Source organism: Osmia bicornis, chromosome 4, assembly GCF_907164935.1.
Source record: "Osmia bicornis bicornis chromosome 4, iOsmBic2.1, whole genome shotgun sequence".
NCBI classification, from domain to species: domain Eukaryota; kingdom Metazoa; phylum Arthropoda; class Insecta; order Hymenoptera; family Megachilidae; genus Osmia; species Osmia bicornis.
The window spans coordinates 2,198,523-2,222,947 of record NC_060219.1 but is presented as its reverse complement, the minus strand read 5'-3'; the positions used below and the strand labels follow the sequence as shown (position 1 = coordinate 2,222,947).

Genomic DNA, 24,425 nt, shown 5'->3' with positions numbered 1-24,425 from the left:
AAAGACAGACATCGTTCAAAGCGCGCTACGCGTTATTGCAGACTTTACTAAACATTCTATGGTCGGAAAGAGGAAAAGAGAGAGAGAGAGGGATGAGAGAAAGAGATAGAGGCAGTAATGCGGACCGATTATCCATCCCTAGACACAGATACCTCCCTCTTCTTTCGTCACTCCTCTTCCTTTACTATATTCCCCGTCGAGGTACCATGCAACGATCCCACCCCTCCGCGAAAACCTGGAGGGAGGGAGAGTCGAGAGGACTCGCTTAGGTAAGCTGCACATTCCAGAGGGATGGAAAAGTAGAGGGGATCCGGTGAAGTCTCGACATCCGACGGGGATGATGGTTTCCACGGGGGCCACACCCACCACCCCTAGAGACAGCCAATCGCATGGACGGGACGAAGGGTTGCCAGCGATCCGAAAGCTGTCACCGTGCCAGCTTTGGCTTTGCCAGCATCGCACCATATAAATCTAGAATTTAAGGTCTTAAAACGTTGCTGTTTCCCGTTGCTGTTCCCTCCAACGCCACTCCACCTTTTCGACGTTCAAACGACCCTTCCGGTTTCGCATCGAGCATTCCGCGAAAAAGATCGAACGAATAGAACTCCGCATCTGGACGACTCCTTTGTCTCCTCGTTACCCACGTATTTCCTCGTGATTTTCAAGGAATCCCAGGACCGCGTCTCCTTTTACTTCGACGAAGAAAATAATGTCGGGAATGTGCTACTCGCATCGATCGCTTAGGAATGCTTCGCTATCATTCTATACATACGTAAGTATTGTTCCTAAATACTTCACTATTCCGACTATTGAACGCTACGTTAAATTAACTAAACCTTACCTTAAAATTAATTTAACGCTAAATCAATCTTATTGTTAATTAATTTAACTTGAATGCTGATCGAGTGAAAATTCTAATGACAAGTTTTTCTAGTTGCATTCCGGTTAATGTTGAGTTATTAATTTTGGGCAAGTTAGGGAACGTACAAGAAATCGAAGAATCGAATGCATTTCTTGCAATCGAAGATAGTCAGCTGAGTAATCATGTCGAAATCATTGTTATTCGATTATCAGACGGATAAGGATTCCCATTCGACGGTTCGAGCAAGGATTCCCGATGTTGCTGCTGGCAAACGCACAGATGCACGGTTGCTCTCCTCTTCGCCCGACTGTTCGTTAATCAAGTCAGTAACCCAAAATGGCTTCCTGCCTAGTAACACCCTCGGATCCTCTCTTTTCGCTGTCACTTTGCAAATGCGGCTCTATCAATGCAGAATTGTTCGGATCGTTGAGCACGGTCTCTTTGATTTTCACGATTACATTCTCAGTTGACAGGTGTTCTAGCCGGTCACGACACGTGTACACGAATTTACGCGTAAATCTGTACGTTACATTGCCATTCGTCCTTTCATCCGTTTCTATTTTATTAGACGATTGCGCCCTCAGGCTTTATTTCCAATATCGATTCGTTTGTATATCGTTGAAAGAAGAGCCTCTTACTTTCCTTTAGTGATAATCGTTGGAACATAAGGAATCCAAGATTCTAATTAATTCAAATCGATTGATCTTCTATGCTCCTCTTTTAATTCGATCCAATTTCCTATTCTCTAACGATCAGAATATTTGCAACTCTAATCTAATTTGTTCGTCCACTTCCGTTCACTATAGTTTCGATTACTATGAATTTTGATTATAACTCAATGTCCATAACCGCAACGAGTAATATAGAAGCCCCGAAACCATGAAATGTTCGCACACGAATGAAACTAGACACTAATATTCTATATCATCGTCATTAACCATCTCGATCATTAACAATCGTTGAATTTATACATCTGTAAAATTTCTGAACGATCAAATCGTGTTCGGATGCGAAGGCAAGAAAACAGCGGGAGAAGTAATGTGTATGCAAAAATATGGCAGCGATTTATAAAGAGGCCGGATAGATATCATCGGACAATCCCCGGCAATAGGCATTAGCGTAGGGCGCGCACGATAGGAGCATTGATTCTGGGGATGGCGATAATAAAAGGGGTTGGCGTGCAACCGCAAGCGAGAGCAGATAATTGCGCTGTCAGAGACACTGCTAGCCCGTTTCGCATTGATATCACCTACAATTATCCAAACTATTATTTTCGCCTGTTGCCTCGGCTAATATATTATGCGACCTGTCGCGTTACCGTCCCGATAAATCACCTTCAATTTCGATCGTTCCTGACGCGATGCGATGCTCGATTCGTTCGCCAATTGTCAGACTCACGATCAGAACAAGCTAAAGTGAACTAGAGCGAGATTCGCTCTAGAGCTAACCCTTTCTCGGTCATTTCCAGTCAGACCGGAAAAAAGAAAAGAAAAATTTTTCTTGGCCATTCGTTGAGATTTTCATCCACTAAACACAATGACGCAAGAATTTTTTCGATAACAGAATGTCTAAATGCTATAGCCTCCTTATCAAGATTTTCAATTTTAGATTTTCAATTTTATATCGAGGGGGTGTGCTTACTTCAGAGGGTCAAAAGAACATCTTCAAAAACGTTTAGACGTTTCACGATATTCTTACAGAAACACCAAAACTATTGGAAGGAAATGTAGAAATAGATACACGAATGATCCACCCCTTTATAGAAGGGTAGAATACGCCTCGACGCTGGCCAGGTAAGCGTGATCAAGTTCATTCGACAAAGTGCATCCTCGTGGTCCTTGTCGATAAGTTTCGAGGGCTTTAATAGACATTCGTATCATGAGAGCACCATTAACTCTAGATTACAGCGCTGTGGTATTTACACAGCCCAGGGGCGTAACGTAATACGTGCCGGTCTCCCCTTCCTCTTCTCAACCCTTGTGCTTTTGACCAGGTTTTCTCTGTCCTCCTTCTCCCTTCCTCCTCCTCTGTCACCCATCCTCTCATCTCTTCGTCCCGTATATAGTCTGTTTCTCGGTGCCATCAGCGCATCATCCCTATTTGCGCGTCTATCCCCTCGAAATGTATCACTTCGGCTCATTTAATATCGTGGGACGCAGCCCGCGCCAACAACGCCATTGTTCTCGCTAACGTTGGATCACCGCTAAAATAATACCTGCTAATGGCTCCCGGTTTTAAACTGACAAACACCGCCACGAGTGTAATGATATAATTCCGGATAATGGTACATTTGCTTTTGTCCCCGTGTCAACGGTTCCGGGTAAATTCGTGCGCGATGTTCTCTTTGACGATCAGTGGAGAATTAATAAGGAAACGTCGTCGAGTCATTAGGAAAAGATTCAGCGCGTAATTATAAATATTTCACCCCTTCCATGCGAGGCTTCTAAATTCACCCCTACTTACAACCAGTTGCATTCAGTTTTATTTTTTCGTAAACAGAAAATTATTAACACGTTAAAGATTAATATAAATCTGCTCATAAATTGGCTGCGTTAGTTTAAAAGAAAAGGAAAATCGAGAAAGACGTACCTGTACTCTGCACGTCCCGGGGTGCTCGACGGGGAAAACTTCTTTTTTTTCCGGGGAAACATTCACGGTAGAGGTAGCACGATTCTTGCGAAATTAAAAACTTTACGACCCTATTGTTTTGGACTTTTTAAGCGGCCGCTGAAAAGCGTCCAGACACGTTCGAATGCGTTTTTCATCTGGAGCGCGATTCCGCGAATTCTCCGTCATGAAATCCATGCATGATCTTCGAAACGCGCCTAGAAACGGTTTTTATTATTCCCTGCTTCTCGCGTATTATACAGTTATATAATTTCACGGGGAGGGTTAAAAAGAGAGTGAAACAAAGAAAAAAAGAAAAATGGAGATGTGTTGCGCGCGGCTATGCACCCGACACAGCAGTAATTTGTAGTTTTTACGAGAAATTCTATATTTGCTCGAGCTTTTCATTAACCCGCTCGCGCTAACCGAGCTGCGACACGATAATAAGGGTTGCACGAGCGAAAGGGGTTCAGCAACCGGCCGAGAACAGTTATGAGCCGGTCGGGTCATAGCGGGGAAAAAGGTTCGAAAAAAGCAAAGAAAACGGTGAAAGAGTAAGAGAAACTTTCTGCTGTTAATTAATTATTTCTGTGACAAATACCGGCGGAAGCAAAGCTTACGTCGAAACGGAATGAGAAACGTAAGAAGACACGGGGAATAGGAGGTACATACGATACATTTATTAACTCATTTGAGAAGAAGCTCTTATAACACCATCTTCAAGAATTTTCGTATCTCTTTGTTTAAGAATTTCTTTGTCGTCGCGCGCAGATCGTTCGTACGTTAATTATAAATCCACCTCGCGAAGGGTAAGATTGAAACATGAAAATGATGAGGGATGCAGGAAACGAGGAGTGTCAGTATCCCTAATTGAAGATAATTTCCAAAGTATTGAGTTTCAGTAGCGATAATAATAAAAGGAGGAGGGGGATGAGGGTGGGTTGCATTACGGGGCCGCTTATCCGGACAACAGTAGTCAAATCAAACACGAGGCTATTAACTAGGTCAACATTTCGGGTTTTGGGGGTACTTAGCCCCGTCTAGTTGGTACGTACGTCGGTGTGCCACGCAACGCGTATGTATTTCCACGTACACGAAGCAGGAATTCGACGGTGAACAAGAGCAAAGCAACCGTGTCGGACGGTCTTAAATAAATATCTAATGTGTAGGGGTCGCGCGGACCCCTATTGCCCCCGCTAATATTGTTTTAGGCACGGCCGTTGGCTAGCGAAGTTTTGTAACTCGAGAAACGAGCTCCACTCGTGTCCGCAACTGACAAGATACCAATAGGTGTCGGAAGATCTAGTCGAGTACTTAAGTTCTCGAGATACATCTCTGTCTCCGCACTTTTCTTCCTCTATCCAACTACGAAACGTATAGACGTCCTGTGAAACACGCAGCTGCCGATTCATCCGTTCTTAAAAATGGATTCCTATTTTCAAATCGAAAACATTTTTAACCCTTTCACTCCTGATTACTCTAGGCTTGAACATTCTGAGTGTACGAAATAATAATCAAGTCAATAACACTTATCACTTTTCTTTTTATTCCATTTCATTTCTTTCTTCTTTTTCAGTTTTTGTCGTATCATTATAATCTGATAACATATGGTGTGTAATTAGTAATATGCGTTCATAATTTTTATTTAATTATGATTAGGATATACAGGAAATAATTGATGCGCGCAAATATGTGTCTGCAATCTGCACTGATAACTTTCATCGGACGCATATGTGCGTCCATATAAGTCAAAGGATTAAATACGGTTAATCAGGGTTAAAAAAAAAAAATGAACGTCACAAATTTTTCAAATAATACGTAAGTTTTATTTGATACGAAGAAGTCCTGCTTACAGTTAACTGATACAATATTCTTTGAAACTTGCAGAATTTAACTCTCGAATCTTAATGAGGATTCCGGGAGGAGTTGCGAGGAAGTTGAGCGGAGGAAGTTTCTAACTCATTTTCCGATTCAGTAAAGTATCCGATGCTTTCCGCCTTTTCACATTAAGGCTCGCTGTAAGAAGTAAAATGGTTAAGCAAAGAATAATCTTTCAAAATTTTTACGAGAAGGAAAATATATTTAGAATTTTAATCTTAGCAAGGGTATAACAGAATTTTGCAGAAATATTTACCAACCGATCGAACGTTTGCGATTCGTTTCACGGCAAAAATCGAGGAGAACCGTTGATCCCCAGGGGGCAGGAAAGCTAGAATCCAAAACTCGGAAGCCAACGAAAGCCATTGATCCTAATGCACAAGGAAGCGATCACTCGCTCCGCCGATCAATGAAGAGAGAGAAAAAAGAGAGGACTTTTCGCAAGCCGACTTACACGTCTCAGTGACGATGTAACGACTTCACAATTCGGGCTGAGGTCTGTTAATTCTCCAACCGATCGATCGGGCCGGGATTCATGCTGTTTACCGAAACACCGAAACACCCGCAAACTTCCTTTGAATACTGCGTTTTCAGCTGTGCTTCTTTTCGAGAGAAATGCACCGCACCATAACTGGGCTTATGAATTTTTCTGCTCATAAATCCTCAACTTTTACTACTACACCCTCTGATGTACAATATCTTTATTTGTCAAATTTAATCCTCCACAAAGCAAAAGCTATGATATTTGAAATTTGTGTTATTCACTGGCGATGATTATCACATCTTATGCAGGCATTTTTTAATTTGCATATATTTTTGTATAACATCGAGATCTGCCCGGCCCAAATACCATCTGTGCAAACGATTAAACAGCCTATAGAGCAGTTAACGTGGAGTGTACAAACATTTCGACGTTCTTTTATGCAACATGAAAGGATGTTTCTTACGGTGCTTGCCACTGAAAGGAACGAATCGGGGCACTTTGTAGTTGCCCTCATCGTTTCATCGTTTTACTTCAAGAGAATTCAATGTGTATACATATACGCGCAAATAGTTTTGAACGTCCACTTATTTTATATTATTTCTTTTTCCAAAACTGATGAGAATAATTTATATTTTTTCTCGGCTGCAATTTACCGGTTAATGATTTTGATACTTTTTTGGTTTATAAATTCTTGAACGATTCAAAACGTTTTAATAGATTAAATTTATGGACACGACGAAAGCATATATTCGCCTTCTATCTTCAATTTTACTTTTTCTCTACCCCAGAATGGCACGATTGATATTCAGATATTCGAACAGCGGGGCTTTAATAAAAATATTTGCTAAGAAAACAGTTCGCCTGAGGTAGTTGGGAAGCAAGACGAGTTATTCTTATATCCAGATTCGCGGCGTATTCTTTGCCCACGATTTCCATAAATGCAGTAATTCGAAATAAGACGGCCGCTGAGCGTTTCAAACTTTTAATGGCTTCTCTATTTATACCTTCGTAAATACAATAAGTGTGTAATAAGTTAATGAAAGCAACGTTTCAAGTAATAAATGTATATTTTTATTTTACGATACATGCTTTAAAAAGAGTATTTAGTTCAGTATTATAAAAGGATACAGCGTATATAGTGCCGAGGATATTGTTCTTTCTTCGAAAAATGGGTATCACATATACATGTCTTCCATATTTGTAAGAACACATTCTTCCCCTTTGCAAGTGCTCATTTTTTTCAGGCACTTTCTGAATTTATATCTATGATGACGTTTCATGCTGTATCCAATGTTTTTCATTTGAAAATTATCCGTTGTTATGTTATATGCTTCGATAAAATGCTATTTCAATAATGATAGATATGAGTATACAATAAATCATTTTTATAATACATAACATACTTGGTTTATCGTCACTACTACCTTATCGTCATCGAAGACGCAGAAAATGTTATTGTACTGCGGAGACATACGTCGTATACAAGTGAAAGTATTATTTACAGTATCTTGGCATTTACATGCCAGGTCCTTGTTGCATAACTATAAATAGTACATATTTTATAGAAATAGTAGCATTGATTTATATCTCGGTTACATTTGTTCCCATCTATACATATAAAACTTACTGCAACATTTGGATCACTATCACTTGGACAACCTGAGGGAGGGTCGTCAGATCTTTCTCCCCTGTATTCTACTAGAAGTGTTCTGTCTTCTGGCAATGTTTTTTTTAACAAAGAGGCTCCATCGGATGGTAGTTGAATACCAGCTATTTCTAGAATTGTAGCAAACAAATCAACGGTACTAACAGGTGCAGAAATTTTTGATGGTGTAATTCCAGGGCCTTGAATTAACAATGGAACCCTAATATCAGTTTCATACGGTTGACGTTTATCTATAGGCATACTGAACTGACCTATGGAGTACAATAAGTAATGTCTACACATCATTTACAATTATCTAGCTTATGTTGTTTAGGCATAAAATGTGTTACCAATATGGTATCCATTGTCAGATGTAAATATCATGTAAGTGTTATTTAAAAGATTTTGTGATTTTAGAGTTTGATATATATTTGTTATAAGCTCATCTACAGCTAATAATGTTTCCCATCTTCTTCTGTATATGTCATCCAACTTGGGCAGTAATTTATCAGGAAGTGGAGACGGTCCTTGTTGTACTAACCAGTGTTTCTCCTATTTTACACTAAAGTGTTAGAATAAAATATAATTGCATTAAATTTTATGAACAAGATTTAGCTTACTGTTTGTGTTAGTGTATTAAAATTAGGTGTTCTTTTGGCTTTTACATCCTTATATTTATCAATATGTCTCACTGCTGGGGTAAAAGGTGCATGAGGTGCAGGTGGTGTTAGAACCATTAGAAATGGTTGATTATCTACATTACGAGTTTTAAGAAATTCCATTGCCAAATCATTCTGCAAAAAAATGTTGTGCATATATAATAACAAGAACAACATAAACAATTAGTAGAATTTTACACTTACAATTACATCTGTCAGATATTCATTTGGTTTATCGCCAAACTTCTTCTCAGTTCCATTTATGGATAAAGAATAATTATAATATCTTGAATTACCAACAAGACCAGCCCACCAGTCCCATCCTTCTGGCACGTGAGCAGTTCCACCCACTGCATGGTGCCCATACTATATACATATTCCAACACCATTTTATTCCTTCATATTAGGTAATATTAATTATATTTTCTAAATTAATATTTTGTGTATATTCACTTGATTTAAATATTTCCCTGCATAAAAAGTTGTGTACAACATCTCCCTTTTTAAGTGTGCTCCAAAGGTATTTGGTTCTTGCAGTTTTTGCCATTGAATGCTATTGCAACCGCCAGAAATAGAATTGTTTAGTACCAAATGATTATGTTGATATTTGCCAGTTAAAATAGAAGCTCTATTTGGGCAGCAAACAGGTGTAGCAACAAACTATATAATTGTTGAAGGAAATATCTTCAATTAAATTCAATTATACATAATAAACTTAATTAAGATACAATTTTTAAAAACCTACACAATTTGTAAATGTTGCTCCTTGTTTTCCAATTAAATTCAATGTATTTGTCATTGGTGTCTGAAAATAAATAATTTTTAAATTTTGTGTATCAACCATTTTACAGGCTATTCATTTATGTTTTCATATTTACCATTCCATCAAGAAATATATCCAAATCATCAGTAACAACTAATACTATATTTTCAGCAGTCTGTGATAATGATATACAACTTATGTATATATAAAACAATAAAACAATCATTTTAGGAAATTTTATATATATTTGTAAAAGTTTCATAAAATTCATTCAGATGCGTTTATAATATGTACTGTTTGATACTTAAAAACTAAATCGTGGTATTGTCTAATGTTTGTGAACAAAGCTTCGGTTAATTAAGGTTCGTCGTATCCTTTTGTTATTTTATTTTCATTGCGCGCTTCGAAAATAGCACCACTAGTATCATCTGGCGGCGGCATTTATAAATTAGTAGCTTTGCGCAGAAACACGTCAGTCTGTCTTGGTCTGTGTTCGGATGTCAAAGAGATGGGAGGCTGTTTTCTGTACACCCTCGAGCATACTCAACATCCCTTTAGGGAAAATGGCGATCTAAGCCAGAGGAAGGGAAGGCGTCCCGCCACTAAGTATGATACTACGAGCAATTTACAAGTAAAAGCCGGCACCGGGTGCGACCCGCGGTGTCGGCCATATGTTAGGCACTAGAGTGCCAGGCGTGGAAGGCTCCGGAGTAACATACATAAGGTCCCGGAGTCCTCCTTTAACGCCAGTGTCAGTCGCCGTGGGGTTTTAGTCAGTAGGAATCTGACACTCCCCCGCCGCCTGCCCACAGAGGCCGGTGGGGGGTCTTATGCAGGATTTCCCCACGTTAAAAAAAAAAAATGTTTACAGCTACTGACTCGATTAAAGGTAAATCCCTTACATCCCTGCATCCTTTACATCCCTTACATCCCTGCATCCTTTACATCCCTTACAACCCAGTATCCTTTACATCCCTTACAACTCAGCATCCTCTACATCCCTGCATCCTCTACATCCCTGCATCCTTTACATCCCTTACAACTCAGCATCCTCTACATCCCTGCATCCTCTACATCCCTGCATCCTTTACATCCCTGCATCCTTTACACCCCTGCTTCCTTTACATCCCTGCATCCTTTACATCCTTGCATCCTTAATACCCCTACATCCTTTACATCCCTGCATTTTTTACACCCCTGCATCCCTTACATCCCGGCATCCTTTACATCCCTGCAACCCTTATATCTCTACATTCCTCACATCTCCGTACCGCTTTAATCGCTCGATGATTCGGATGTCGGATCAGCCCCCTCTAGGGGCAAAAAAAGGAACTAAAGCTTGCTGAAATTCTGGCCCTCTGGCGGCAAAAATGCGAACTAAATTTTCGATGTCGAATCAGCGCCATCTGGTGTCAGAAAAGGGAACTAAAGCTTGCTGGAATTTTGGCCCTCTGGCGGCAAAAATGTGAACTAAATTTTCGATGTCGAATCAGCGCCATCTGGTGTCAGAAAAGGGAACTAAAGCTTGCTGGAATTTTGGCCCTCTGGCGGCAAAAATTTGAACTAAATTTTCGATGTCGAATAAGCGCCCCCTTGTGGTGAAATTTGGAACTAAATTTGACAGTATCTTTCACTCTCTGGTGCAGGAATTTAAAAGATGCAAGGATGTAAGATATGCAGGGACATAAAGGGCGCAAGTATGTAAGGAACGGGGGAATATAAGAATAGCAAGGTTGTATGGGATTCGGGGATATAAAGAAAGCAGGGATATAAAGAATGCAGAGATATAAGAGATGGAGGGATGTAAAGGATGCAAGGATGTAAGAAAAGACGTAAGGGATCCTGGAATGTGGGAGATGTAAGCTTGAGTATGCTCGAATACACCCTCCTACCTTTTTGACGTCCGAAGACAGACTGACGTGTTTCTGCGCGAAGCTACTAATTTATAAATGCACCGCCAGATAAGGCCCTGAACGACAGAAAAATTCATTTTTATCGCCAATTAATTATGCTTAGTTGTTTATTATCACATGATTATTATACCGACTGTGGTATCTGCATGCAGACCTAACTCCATCTGAAAGTATCTGAGACTCCCTAAAGTCCTGACGTTTTGTATCTGTAGTCACTACAGTGTTTTATAATTGCAATATTTGATTATGTGGTATGGAATACTATTGTGACATAAATTTTAATTAGAATTATAGAGATGGCAGGTAGTGTGAGGCAATTAGAAGAACGACAGCTTCCAGCTGAAGTAACAAGAATGCAATGGTCACCAAAAATGGATCTCTTAGCAATTGCTAACATAAAAGGTTAGGTTTTTAAACCGGTAAACAATAGATTATTTTACAAATATGATTGTTACAGGAGAAGTTACATTGCATAGATTAACATGGCAAAGGGTTTGGCTATTAAGCCCTCAAGAAGAAGCAGATAGCGTAGTTAACTTAGCATGGAGACCAGATGGAAAATTTCTTGCCGTGTGTTATGAAACTTCCAAAGTAATCTGTTTAGTGGATATTGAAAATAAAAACATTATTCAGAGAACAAAGCTTGCATTGCACAATGAAATCACATGTATGACATGGCTACCGTTAACAAATTTGGAAAACGATACTGTGTTAAATGGAAATAAACCAAACATACTGCCAACAGGAGAATATCTTCCACCTTTACCTAGTTTGAATAGAAGTTTTGGACAAGAACCAGAACGCAAGGAATTCTTGTCTCAAACTTTAGATGTACTTTTTGTAGGTTGATAAATGCATTAATGATTTTTCACGTTAACTTTGTACATATTAAAAATATTCAGATGTTTCCAGCTTGGATTAGACAATGGAAGCGTTGCAATGTACGTATTTGGAATGTTCTATTGTGGTACAATTTCAGTTGGTCAAGATAGAATATTAGAAATTAGTGGTGGATTTGGTAAACCAATGTGGGTCACATGGAAAGACAATGGTGGCATCAAAGCATGTAGATTATGGTGTCCATTGTTAGAGCAAAGCACAGCATTTTTTAAGGTTCTTTGCATAGTACACTTTATAATTTTAATTAAAAGAAATATTAAATTTCTACCAATTTATTATTTAAATCTGAGGTAGCACAAGCTCAAGCAAACATAGAATATTTGATGGATTATCTTTCACGTACATTAATGGCAATCTCAGAAGCATGGGAAACAATTCTTCTTGAAATGGATGAAAAGCTCGCACGATATGCAGAAACAAATCCACCTGGCGGGGTTGCTGCAGATTTTTTAGAATTATTAATGATCGGTATACCAACCCCAAACTTAGAAAGCTTTTTGTTACGAGATTTGACCGAAAAAGGATTAAAAAAATTGGGACACAGTATTGAAATGTGCTACAGTAATATACAGGTAATAATGTACTAGTTGAGGCTTCTATTAATATATGTCATATTGATCTACTATCATTTTACAGAAATTAGTCTTAAAAAATTTAACAAATGTTGGAATGGCTTTAGTGTATCAGCTGGCTGAAATGAGAGGAATGGTGAGATTAGGTGGTCCATATGAATTACTAGGATTTGCCAATGAAAGTATTATAACTAATGCTCTTCATGCATCAGAAGCTTTCCTAGCAAAATCATCCGAAATTCAACAAGTAATAGATCATAGTATGCGCGACTATAAAGCGTTTTTCCGGTATGATTTTCAAATTAAAATGTCTATTAAAAATATTTGTATTATTTAAGTTTATTTTTCAAGGTGGTTGTATGTCGTAATACTAAGATTAACGGACGAAAGAATACCGCCGGAAGTAAGTCGCGTTAGTCAACAAGAGCTAACATTTATTGCGGAATTTCTACGTGGTTTTGATAAAACTGAACCAGGTGTTGGAGGGAGGAAAGGAGTGAATTTAGAAAAATTAGGCCAATATTTACGACGTGAAAATTTACAAACTTGTTTGACACCCGAAGGAAGCGAATGGACAGCAATGCTCAGTGAAAATCATTGTCTTCGTGATCATCCGCTTATCATAAAACAGGATCTTAATTTCTCCTTGTTACAATCCCATGCAAAATTAATTTCCGCGATACATAATGTTTTCCGTGAGGCTTACCAAGGCTTAGTTGAACATTTCACTGTCACCACTATTGCTTTGACTCCGTCCGTATCGTTTACATCATCCCAAATTGCAACAAATAATGATGGTTTACTTGTAGCTACATGTGATATGGATCATAAAGTATTACGATTATTTAGAATTGAATGTTCACATACAGAGCCTATCTCCCTCAACTTTAAATTGGGTACAATTGATGTAGATCATAGATCAGGTTTGTTGATTTACTATGAATACATGTAACAATGTAATTCTTCAAACTAATATTAATAACAAATTTTATTTTATCAGAATCCTACTCTAAAGCTTGTATAGATGGGACTGTAATTGATTTACAGTTTTATTCCCAGGAATATCTAAGTTTATTGTTACTAAACAAACATAATCACGCATCATTTCTGATACAAGTACCATTAAAGTACCCTGAAATTTTTGAAAATCAAGATAAAAATGCAGTTAGTCTGGCTGACCTTATAGGTAACAACTGGCCTCGACCTTTTCAAGGTATTTCTGCTAGGCGAATAGCAGTGAGTGGTGCGCGAAAAGTTGCCGCTATTTTAAATGAAAGCAATAGAAAAATAAGATTATTAGAAACTGAAGTTGAACCTGAAGATGAGGAAGACGAAGTAGACGAAGAAGATGGAGTTAACGATAGTATGTTGGATACCACGCATGAAAAACCTACAACTAGCTCTCAATAAAACCATAAAAGTAACGAGGTAATGATTACATTCTTATTAAATCTGAAATTTAATAAATATTTATTCAAGTATAAATATAAGTACAATAATGAATTTTTGTTTAAAAACCAATAGTTAAAATTTCTTATTTAAGAAATGATCATGTATGCTATGTCTTTATGTCACAATTGAAAATCTGTATTGATTATGCACGAATATGATTGCGCGAATTAGATGCGATATTCTATAATCTATTATAAAAAATTACTTTTCACAACTCAAAAAACTATTTGTTACTTCTGCATCTGGTTGAATACTTTTGGAAAGTCAATATCAAGGGCTTCGTTATCGATACCACCATCTTCAGGTATTGGTGAAGGCGGTGGACGAGCCATAACATTTGGTGTATATTTTGCAGGAGAATTTTCTCTGGATTCTTCCAAATCTATAATAATAATAATTTAATATTAATAAAACATAATAATGTGATCATTCTGTTCACTTTCCAATTATATAAAATTTTTATAAACGATTACCAAAAAATTTACGATTTCGTCTTCTTTTTGTTGTAATAATAAAAAGAACAACAGCTATGCCAACAACTACTACCATAACAGCAGCCATTCCTCGTAACAAATTTGTCTGCACAAAAGAAGGCATGTTTAAAACAAATAACGAACGTATATTTTAATGTCAATGTGTGTTTATTAAACTAAAATATTTTAATATACCTCAAAATCGTTTTCCCAAACATCTTCCCAATCTTTTTTCACAATTAATTCAACAACGTGAATATTAATGGCAGATTGATCTGATACACCTTTTGAAACACACTTATAAAAACCAGATTCAGCAGTTGACACACCCTGTCGATAACAAACAATTTATTAATATAATATTATCAAAAGGATACAAGGAAATTATATGTTAGAAGTATTACCCTTATCATAAGTTTTCCTGTTAACACTTCATAATCGTATTTATTTTCATCCATAGGGTTTCCAGGCCCGATAATACGATTGTCATCGGTAAGTTGCCAAAACATAAAACGATGATAATCATCACTACTTAAACATGGAAGTTCAGCTAAATGACCAGCCGGAACTTCCGTTACTGTAACTACTCCATGAACTCCATTTTTCAATAAGAACAGTAATGAATACAAAAGTAGAAAACATTTTATGCTCATCTATAAAATAAAATCAGAAGTATTTATAATGTTTATCTAATTTTTATCATTTTTAACTTTATTTTTAAAAGCTTTTTGTTAATTTGTAAGCTTATACATATACATGTTTAATACATTAAAAAAATCTTTCATGGTTCTACCTGTTGCATTATTTATATCCTCTTTCTCAAATACAGTGAAATATCTAAATATGTTACTTTCAAATTGTTATTGTTTCAAGTTATTTTAATTGCACTCACTTTAATAATTTATCACTTTTACACTTGTATCAATAAAGTGTTCAATTGCAGAAAATGTAAAAGCACTAGGCAACTGTGGCACAGAAGTTGTTTCACTACTAACTGAACAATATATTTTGTTTTGTTAGCATCTTGTTTGATAATACAACAATTACATTCTAATTATATTGATCACCTTTAAGAAGAATTTCAATAGTGTACAGTTGGTTGTAAACGTGACAGATGGGTGCAAGAACAATTATTCTATAGACAGTACAAGCAGAAGGCACTTGTCAGTGTATCATATTGCATAACTACAAAGATAATTCTATGTAGACTCTGTATAGTCTTTCACTATTTCTTATTTTCCACTTGAATACTAAGTAATAAATTTGTACTAAGTAATAATTATCAAAATCACTGTTTCTAGATGATAACAGTCTAATAGACTAATCAGAAAAGCTTTAATAATCAAGCTACAGTAGAGTTACTTATTTATATCTTTGTCCTATTCATCCTTGTGCAATAAAGTATTTATAGTGAGCTAGACTGGCATCTTGTGACTGCCATGTCTGAAAGTGTAGTATACGTTTCTTCATCTTAATTACTTGAAAAGCATTGATATGTAAGATAAAACCTACTGTCAAGGTAGTATTTATACATGTTGTATTCATCAATTATTATGTAACAGACAACTGTACCACATTCAGATATACTTTTAAATTATGAATGAAAATTTTAAAGGTACATGAGCAATATGATGAAATCAATTAGAAAAACTTTTAAATATATGAAATGTATAGTAGTCTATCTTAACTATTTTAAATAAAATTGTTTTTATGTAATTAATTTTCATATAAAGTTCAATAAGTGTTGCATATGTGTAATTAAATGTGACTTGCCATTGTCAATACTGGTCATGTTGTATCAGATGTACAAAAACATCAACTGCCAATGCTGGAAGAAGAACCCAGAATGGTGCCAGAACAATTTTTGCTGGTAAAAACCAATGAGAAGCTTCCAATTTTAAACATATTAAAATTTGAGCAGTTAATTTCATAAATACAGCTGTCATGTACCATGCCTAAAAAGAGAGCATCTTCAGTTTCCATAAAACATAATAAATATTCTGGTTCAACTTACTTCCCGACGTAAATTAACAACAAGTCCATTTTTGAAATGAGATACCATATTAAAAACAATGTAAATCAAAAGTATCTGATCGTACAACCACATCGGAATGAAAACTATAAACCAATTCCATTGTATTCTCTGATCAAGTCTTATAACAAGTAAAATCAAGAAAATTAAAAGATTAAACCAAGTAAATAATGCACGATGTAAAACTGCCATTGAGATATAACATTAAATGCGTCAAAAATCACGAGATAAAACGTGATCACAAAAAACTATACGATCATATTGCTATTTCGCCAATTTGTTTACATCAATGTTCAATATACCTAACCTATGCTATCAATTAACCTATAAAATGTAAGAATTCCTGAGATGTCGCTACCATATCTAAATAAATGTATGTATATATACATATATATATATATATATATATATATATATATATACCGTAGTTCACCAGAGTCCATAATTGCGACGCGCAGGTTGGAAGATGGTGGGGGAACGCAGCGAGCTCTCTGCTAATCGCTTTCTACTTCCTTTGGGAGTATCGCCAATCAGGGCGAAGATGCGTACTGGAGATGCGCGAAGAACGAAAACTGGTCTTTTCGCAGTTATGGACTTTGGTGAACTGCGGCATATGTATGTATATATAAAGTGCAAAGACGTTCGTCCGTGTCATTTTTCAACATGAGAACTACTAGGGTTAGAGATACGCTTTATACATCAGGGGTCCCTAACACCCCAAGATGACAGGCCGGTGCGCAGAGTCACCGGGGTTCCTGACACCCCTGACGATATCAGGTCTGTATGCAGAGAGCGCCACCGATGCGTCGGGGTCCCTGACACCCCAAGATGAAATCAGGCCCGTACGACGTACGTAGAGGGCCCAACCAGTATAATAATCATCCTCTAATTTCTTTCCGGAGTTTATTTAATTTACTTTATTTATTTTCTTTGCTTACTAAATAAACTCATCGAAGGGGAATAACATTTATGATTGTATCTCTCTTCTGGGCCTTGGTCGAGGACCAATTTAATTCACTATTTCTAGTGAAGTATATATTTACTTACATTAATGTTATATAACTATGTATATATTACAACTATTATAATTACCCATAAGCATAAAATGCATTATCTGATAGCAATGATACAATCAAACATAAATGAAAATCATATTAATTGTGATTGATTAGTTTCATAGGATCTGTAAAACATTGTTCAAATGTGTTTATTAATTTGTAATACCGTACATAATTGTTACAAATAGTTATCAAAGATTTGTGATGTAACTTGTATGAAAATGCATTTTACAACCTTTATACTATTATCATGTACGCATATCTTTTATATAAGGTGTACAGAGAAAACCTATTTTCTGTCGGGTTATATATTTATTTTATTTTATATCAAATTAATCAAAGATATAAATTTTTTATGATTATATAAAATGCCGCTACAAAACAATTTTCTTATTTTTTATTTTCTTAATAAAATGTTTATCAAAGTACTACACGTGCATGATTTGTCCTGTTATCCTTGTAATAACATTGCTTTTATTAAAATGATCATAAACTAATGTAAATTAGTATACGTAACTGCTTTTCGTATATCTCTTAAAAATACTTTGTTTTCATTTACATACACTGAATACAAATTTTGTACAAAATACTATGGCAAATATATTTGTAGTCAGTATCATTACAATATCATCATTACATCACCCAGTAGAAAAATATCAGTCCAGAGTTGGACAATCATTCAGTCCAGCGACAGATTCTGGAACGTGTGCATAACGATTTTTCTGTTATGTAATTTATATGGATTTTTTATTGATTAATCGTTCACAATTAAATTTACGCCTTTGGGATTTAAATAGTATAACAGGTGGTTATCGAGTGTTATGTTTTTGATGTTTACAAATATAGTGGTCTGGGTATTACAATAACTATAATGAATGAACAAATGAATAACACCTCATCGAATAATTCTCACGTACGTATATTTTATTTATTTCATCTCACAAAGAAATGAAAATCTCAGTAGATAAATGATAAAATTACTTTACTATCCAACTCGCGAAGAAAGGATGAAAATGACTATAATTAAACCAAATGTATTCATTAGACGCGGATCATTTCCTTTTGATGATTGATCTCATAAATATGTAAATATATCGTGTACTTCATTGAGCGTATAATTGCTTGAACGCCGGAAATAGACCATTTATTGTTTAAATGTAACGAAAATGTATTCAATGTTTTAACAATGCGATTCGTTAATTATTGGATACTTATAAATTGACAACAAAACTGTCAATTAATTGATTAAAATATTCCTGTTACTAATAATGTTTCTATAATTGTTTGAAACATTCTACAGTATAATTAAATGTAATTAGCACAATGTACTTTGCATACATATATTTGCTGATATTGTATAGTTTTTTTAGTTAATAGTGGGATACAAGACACCCCTTTTAATGTATTATCTATGCAATGTATGTATAATAATTACATATAATACCCCACATTTGTAATACCTCCGGTAATATAGCTAAAAATACATACATTGAAATAGTAGTACTGTTCTTAGATCGAGGGAAGTAAGATCTATTTTAAAGGGTAGCGCCCTGTATCTGACCCCATGTAGAAGCCGGCGATTTCTCAAGGTGTGCGCGTAAAAATTTCTTTGAAGCCGGTATAAACTGAAGACGTTCTTACTAAGTTTTTTAATCAGTGTGTACTTTTAAGACTATTACTCATCCGTCTTGTGGAATTTTTTTTTTTTTATTTATTCCACCATTTCCTCGTGTGGTTACGACCTTAGCCTCGTTCTCAGCATTCTTTCTCAGAGGTCTAACCACGTGCAAGTTGATTTACAATGCCAAACTTACGATCGTTGGTAAGTTAAAATAAAAAAAGCAGATTTAAAACTAACGATGGTTTGTTTTTTGAATTAATTATTAACATTGAAAAAATCAATCATCTTACTTTGATTTTCGTATTGTTTGTGAATAACCTCCCCGAGAAATCAATTTCATGTATTAACATATCATTTTTTCATTATACATTAGTGTAACTATGTTTTAAGATAGTAGTTTAAGTATAAAAGGCATATGGGTAATATTTGTAAGATGACATGTATATTTCATATAATTGTTTCATCTAATTGTAAAATTCATAAATTTTGTTAATAAAGATTTTCAACTGTTATTTTTGCTTCTATTTTTGAAAAATCTTATCAAACTGACATGCTGTACTAGTTATTAGAAATAAATGTAATATTCATGATATAAGATTTTCATATCATATCATGTACAGTTCTTACTTATATTTATATGATTTGAAAAATCACTCACTATTCTTATCAGTTTCTGGTTATTATCTCATATCATAAGTCAGCAGTCAAGAAATCATCCTTTTTATTTTTAATTCTTAATCTTTGCGTATCTTTTTTAGGCTCTACCAGTATTGGCTGCTGTGGGAACTGTAGTTGTAATAGGATTAGCATTCAAATTTTATAAATCTTGGAGCGGTGAAAAGAAAAAGAAGTCTCCAGTTTTATTGGTTGACCCAGTTGTTAAATATAGTTTACCTTTAATTGAAAAGGAAATAATAAGCCATGATACAAGAAAGTTTAGATTTGGTTTACCAACACCGGAACATGTACTAGGATTACCAATTGGTCAACATGTACATTTAACAGCAAAGATTGGAGAAGATGCAGTCATACGTTCTTATACACCTGTTTCAAGTGATGATGATCATGGTTATGTAGATCTTGTTATTAAGGTGAGTACATTAAGTATACCTTAATAAACAAACTTTACACGAAAAACATATTTTCAGGTATATTTCAAAAATGTTCATCCAAAATTTCCTGAAGGAGGAAAATTATCTCAATATTTAGACAATTTAAAGATTGGAGAGACAATTGATTTTAGGGGACCTTCTGGTAGGCTAATCTACAAAGGGCATGGAAAGTTTTCCATAAAAATTTTGAGAAAAGATCCACCTGTAGAATATAATGTTAAAAAGGTATTCACGCTAAATTTATATTTGTACTTACATGTACATCTAAAGTTTCTAAACTATAAATATATTGTTTTTGTTTTAATGTAGGTTGTGATGTTAGCTGGTGGAACAGGGATCACACCTATGTTGCAGTTAATTCGGGCAATAGTAAAGGATCCTACAGATGAAACTCAGGCTTCTTTGCTTTTTGCTAATCAAACAGAAAAAGACATATTACTTAGAAATGAATTAGATCAGATTGCAAAAGATCACCCTGACAAATTGAAACTTTGGTATACCTTAGATACCAGTAGCGAAAACTGGCCGTACAGTACAGGTCATTTAAATGCAGAAATGATAAAAGAACACATGTTCCCTCCATCGCCTGATACAATTGTACTGATGTGCGGCCCACCTCCGATGATCAATTTTGCTTGTAATCCTAATCTTGATAAACTGGGTTACGATCAAAAATTACGGTTTGCATACTAAAGCAACAAATTTTTTGTTGAATTGAAGTGTAGAGATTGCATTTGGCTTATCAATATAACTCGTTAAATGGAACCTATAATTTTAATCTTACGGACACAACATTCTATTATTTTGTATCTACCAGAAATTGGTTGATACAGACAAATGTATAGTGGCTGTTTATACTTTAATATTTATGAAGTTTGAAGTTGTGTTATTTAGTATATTGTACACAAAAATATTTAAAAGCAATATTTAACTGTATAAAAAATAATACGTAGTATTTTTGTGTACTATATGGGAGAAATATGTGTACTATACTTTAAGGAAGAACTGCTTATAATAAAATATTAAAATACATCGATTACAAATATGAACGTTTCTCTAAAAAATTAGGTAATCAAACGATTAAAGAAAAGGAACAATTACTTTTATATTTTATAATTCCATACTTGCTATAAATGTCATTAATTTTTCATTACAATTTTTAATTTTGTATAGAATATGTTGCCACTGCAAAATTTTAGTGCGAAATAGTATGTAGGTTCAAGGTATCAAGCATTTATTGATGTTATATTTGTTGTTTTGTTATAAAAAATGATGATCACAAGTTATTCTGTCTGTTTTATGTATCCCTTACTTCCTTTTTGAATTAAATATTTTTAATGTAAAAATGACGGTACATATTACAACAATAAAAAATAATTAGCGTTCCGACACTAATTAAAAGTTTGCAATTAATATTATTAACAAAATGGATAATACTTGAAGCTAAAGTTGTTTATAAATCTGACCATAATTCACATAATGGAAAAGCAGTGCGAAAAAATTAAAGCAGTAAATGATCTCTTTGTGTATTTAACAACGTCCACGATCCCTGACGCGCTTTCTCGGTGCTGCTCGTAAGATATCATCTACGCGCAATATCATTTCTGCTGCTTCAGCTGCGCTAAGTAAAACTTGTCTCTTCACAGCCCAAGATTCAATTACACCTAATTTTTTCATGCAACTAATCTTTCCTTGTTCCATATCTGTTAATGTAAGAACAAAAATAATTAATTACTTCTGTAAAGAAGAAATGTCAGTAACATTTTAACATACCGAGACCCATCGTAACTGCACCAGAATTATGTGCAGCTCTTAGTTGGCTGACTAATTGAGCCGAATCGTAACCAGCATTATCCGCAATGACAGTAGGTAATTGTTGCAATGCTCGAGCAAACGATTCCATTGCAACTGCTTCTTTTCCAGGAGTAGCAGCTGCTGCTCTCATGACAGCCAAAGCCATTATCATTTCACTGCATCCACCGCCATAAACAATTCTAGATTCGCGTACGGTAGCTGATAATACGCAAAGAGCATCGTGCAGAGATCTTTCTGCTTCGTCAACAATTTGTTGAGTAGCGCCTCTGATTATGACTGTACAAGCTTCTCCCAAAGGAACTCCCGAAAATTTAAGCAAAGTATCTTCACCCACCATTACCTACACGAAAAAACAATGAATGTTTAATAGCAGCAGTGTATGGCTTTAATTAAAGTGTACAACATACCGGTTCAATAAGATCACATTTTCCAAGTTTCACCATTTCAGGATTATCAAAAGTACTGACTATTTCTCCGCCGGTGACAAGTGCAAGTCTTTCGATACCATCGAAGTCAGCATGCTCAATAGCCATAATATTAGCATCGGCAAACAATTGTTCAGGATAATTATAAATTAACTGTCTATTAACGAAAACGTTGGAGCCATGTTTTATAATTTTCTCAACTTTGTCCTGAATCGAGGATAATTATCAAATGATTATTAATAATTGAATAAAACTTTATATATATATATGATAACTAATTTGTAGTATATCACCTTCATTTTTTCTTTTTCCGCTGCTTCCAATTCTGCAATTTTCGCCATGGAATCAACTCGAACTCTTGATCCAAAAACCTAAAAATGAACGTTTATATTAGTTTTATTAACTAATATATTAAACATTTATATCTTATACTTACCTTGATTTTATCTGTATCCATTGGAGTGTTAGCTATAAGTATACGCGCATCAGTTACTCTTTGCGGTTGATGCATTCCAGGTTTCTTATCCAGTAAGAATCCATCATCAAGGTAGGAATCACCTAAAGTTCCTCCACGTTTCTTAATTATTTGAATAGCTGACAAATTGCCAGATCCCTTAAGACGTAAAACAGCATTCACTGCAAGGGCGCTGAAATGCTCTTTATGTTGAGATAAAATTTTTGAGCTCAGGGTTGTACGAGCAATGTTAGTTAAATCTTCATAAAAACGTTCAGGATCTGCAGAATTATCAGTTGCAGCATTCTGCAAAGCTTTTCGAGCTACATTAGTTGCCTCCCTCCAGCCAGCAATTATAGTTTGTGGATGAATTTTTTGATCAATTAATTTCTCTGCTTCTCTTAATAATTCAGAAGCTAAAATTAAAAATAATTGTTTTAAACATTTTAATTATTAAACTAAACAACAATATCTAAACTTTATCTGTTATACAAACCAAGAACAGTTACAGATGTTGTACCATCTCCAACTTCATCATCTTGTACACGAGACATGTCCACTAAAATTTTGGCTGCAGGATTATCTACACCGACACTTTTAAGAATAGTTGCTCCATCATTGGTAACTTGAACTTGTCCAGCAGATCGACCATGAGCCACCAATACTTTATCCATACCCTTGGGACCAAGCGTTGATTTTACTAGATCACCAATGGCTATTGCTCCTACAAATAAACTTAACCTGGCAATTTCTGCCTTTTCTTCTTCCGCTTCATTCTTGAAGATCCTGACAGGATTCAAGGAAACCTACGTATAAACGTTAAAATTTCTACTAGTTAACAATGCTACCAATTTGCAGGAGAATTTAATGCATGTATTACAGATTATTATATATTTATTACATCTTCATATTTAATATTATAATTTATTACTTAAAATGTACATTCAATGTAAGTACTGAGATATAAAAAATTCGACGGAAATATAGTTTTGTAATTGTAATAGTATATTTCCAGTAAGCTTAAGTTTGACTTAAAAAATTATTACGTTAATAATAAAAGAAATCTTTTGATTGACACACGTGCGCCATTTGTCACACCTTCATATATGAAACCGGGTATTGAATGTTCATTATTATTTTGATTTCTGATGATATTACAATAATATCATCTTACGATATATACTAGGAAACTAAAATTGATAAATTACCATTCTGAGTCACTGTAAAAACGATAGCTCACAATTTATGACTGAATAACGTTTCTTCAACTCGACAGCAAAGCACAATTGCAAGGATCTATTGGAGCGTAGATGGCGTTTCCGTTTCAAATACTAAACATATATTTTTTTCACTTTTTTCCGTTACGACTTTTCTTTAATTGGTTACTCGAAAACATGTAGAATCTCTACAACAAATCAGAGGTTCTAGAAAAGAGAACGAACCATTCATAATTAAGTTTCAACAGAAAACACCGAGAACCTTCTTTCTTTCATGCAGATGGCGCAACATGTCTGAACGAGCAATCGACTTCCCAATTTAATTCCTTTTAAGGTTCGTAAAAAATATAACGTAATGTATGTGAAATTAGCCCTCATTTCATTAAGGAAAAGTAAATAATTGTTGTAGTACTAGTTTTGTGCAACGTTGAAATTTGAAACGGTTTTCGAAAATAATAGAAGATTGTCCAATTAGCCTCCCAT

At 35.2% G+C, this 24,425-nt stretch overlaps 5 protein-coding genes across 10 annotated transcripts; 2 read left to right on the top strand and 3 right to left on the bottom strand.

Annotated features, from left to right (window-relative positions):
* Positions 1-6,879: 6,879 nt before the first annotated feature.
* LOC114878893 (N-acetylglucosamine-6-sulfatase-like) lies at positions 6,880-9,859 on the bottom strand. The gene is made up of 9 exons (XM_029193210.2): positions 9,014-9,859; positions 8,881-8,940; positions 8,589-8,795; positions 8,340-8,501; positions 8,097-8,270; positions 7,827-8,028; positions 7,459-7,748; positions 7,256-7,372; positions 6,880-7,174 (listed from the first exon to the last, which is right to left on the bottom strand). Exons 1-9 carry the CDS (start codon positions 9,167-9,169, stop codon positions 7,007-7,009), a joined length of 1,536 nt encoding a protein of 511 aa, XP_029049043.2. The 5' UTR covers positions 9,170-9,859; the 3' UTR covers positions 6,880-7,006.
* A 234-nt stretch (positions 9,860-10,093) lies between these two features.
* Positions 10,094-13,705, top strand: LOC114879760 (anaphase-promoting complex subunit 4). 2 transcript variants are annotated; one of them, XM_029195127.2, is made up of 8 exons: positions 10,094-10,595; positions 11,098-11,213; positions 11,269-11,651; positions 11,724-11,924; positions 12,002-12,283; positions 12,348-12,571; positions 12,635-13,206; positions 13,284-13,705. In XM_029195127.2, the coding sequence occupies exons 1-8, from the start codon at positions 10,573-10,575 to the stop codon at positions 13,691-13,693; spliced, it is 2,211 nt and encodes a 736-aa protein (XP_029050960.1). In that variant the 5' UTR covers positions 10,094-10,572; the 3' UTR covers positions 13,694-13,705. The 2 variants fall into 2 exon arrangements, with proteins under 2 accessions (XP_029050960.1, XP_029050876.2); XM_029195043.2 differs by having other exon boundaries at positions 10,094-10,756.
* Positions 13,706-13,712: 7 nt separating this feature from the next.
* Positions 13,713-16,065, bottom strand: LOC114879403. Of its 4 annotated transcripts, XM_029194333.2 has the most exons (6): positions 15,276-15,638; positions 15,002-15,202; positions 14,613-14,861; positions 14,404-14,538; positions 14,209-14,314; positions 13,713-14,117 (listed from the first exon to the last, which is right to left on the bottom strand). In XM_029194333.2, exons 2-6 carry the CDS (start codon positions 15,008-15,010, stop codon positions 13,966-13,968), a joined length of 651 nt encoding a protein of 216 aa, XP_029050166.1. In that variant the 5' UTR covers positions 15,011-15,202; positions 15,276-15,638; the 3' UTR covers positions 13,713-13,965. The 4 variants fall into 4 exon arrangements, with proteins under 4 accessions (XP_029050166.1, XP_029050250.1, XP_029050332.1 ...); XM_029194417.2 differs by lacking the exons at positions 15,002-15,202; positions 15,276-15,638 and adding an exon at positions 15,982-16,065; XM_029194499.2 differs by having other exon boundaries at positions 15,101-15,642.
* Positions 16,066-17,945: 1,880 nt separating this feature from the next.
* On the top strand, positions 17,946-21,317 carry LOC114880325 (NADH-cytochrome b5 reductase 3). Of its 2 annotated transcripts, none has more exons than XM_029196258.2 (4): positions 17,946-18,211; positions 19,678-20,010; positions 20,068-20,256; positions 20,341-21,317. In XM_029196258.2, exons 1-4 carry the CDS (start codon positions 18,170-18,172, stop codon positions 20,722-20,724), a joined length of 948 nt encoding a protein of 315 aa, XP_029052091.2. In that variant the 5' UTR covers positions 17,946-18,169; the 3' UTR covers positions 20,725-21,317. The 2 variants fall into 2 exon arrangements, with proteins under 2 accessions (XP_029052091.2, XP_029052175.2); XM_029196342.2 differs by lacking the exon at positions 17,946-18,211 and adding an exon at positions 18,812-19,120.
* LOC114879961 (T-complex protein 1 subunit beta) lies at positions 21,245-24,183 on the bottom strand. Its single transcript, XM_029195480.2, has 7 exons — positions 23,934-24,183; positions 23,222-23,531; positions 22,708-23,141; positions 22,565-22,642; positions 22,254-22,478; positions 21,805-22,186; positions 21,245-21,734 (listed from the first exon to the last, which is right to left on the bottom strand). The coding sequence occupies exons 1-7, from the start codon at positions 23,934-23,936 to the stop codon at positions 21,562-21,564; spliced, it is 1,605 nt and encodes a 534-aa protein (XP_029051313.1). The 5' UTR covers positions 23,937-24,183; the 3' UTR covers positions 21,245-21,561.
* Positions 24,184-24,425: the final 242 nt, after the last annotated feature.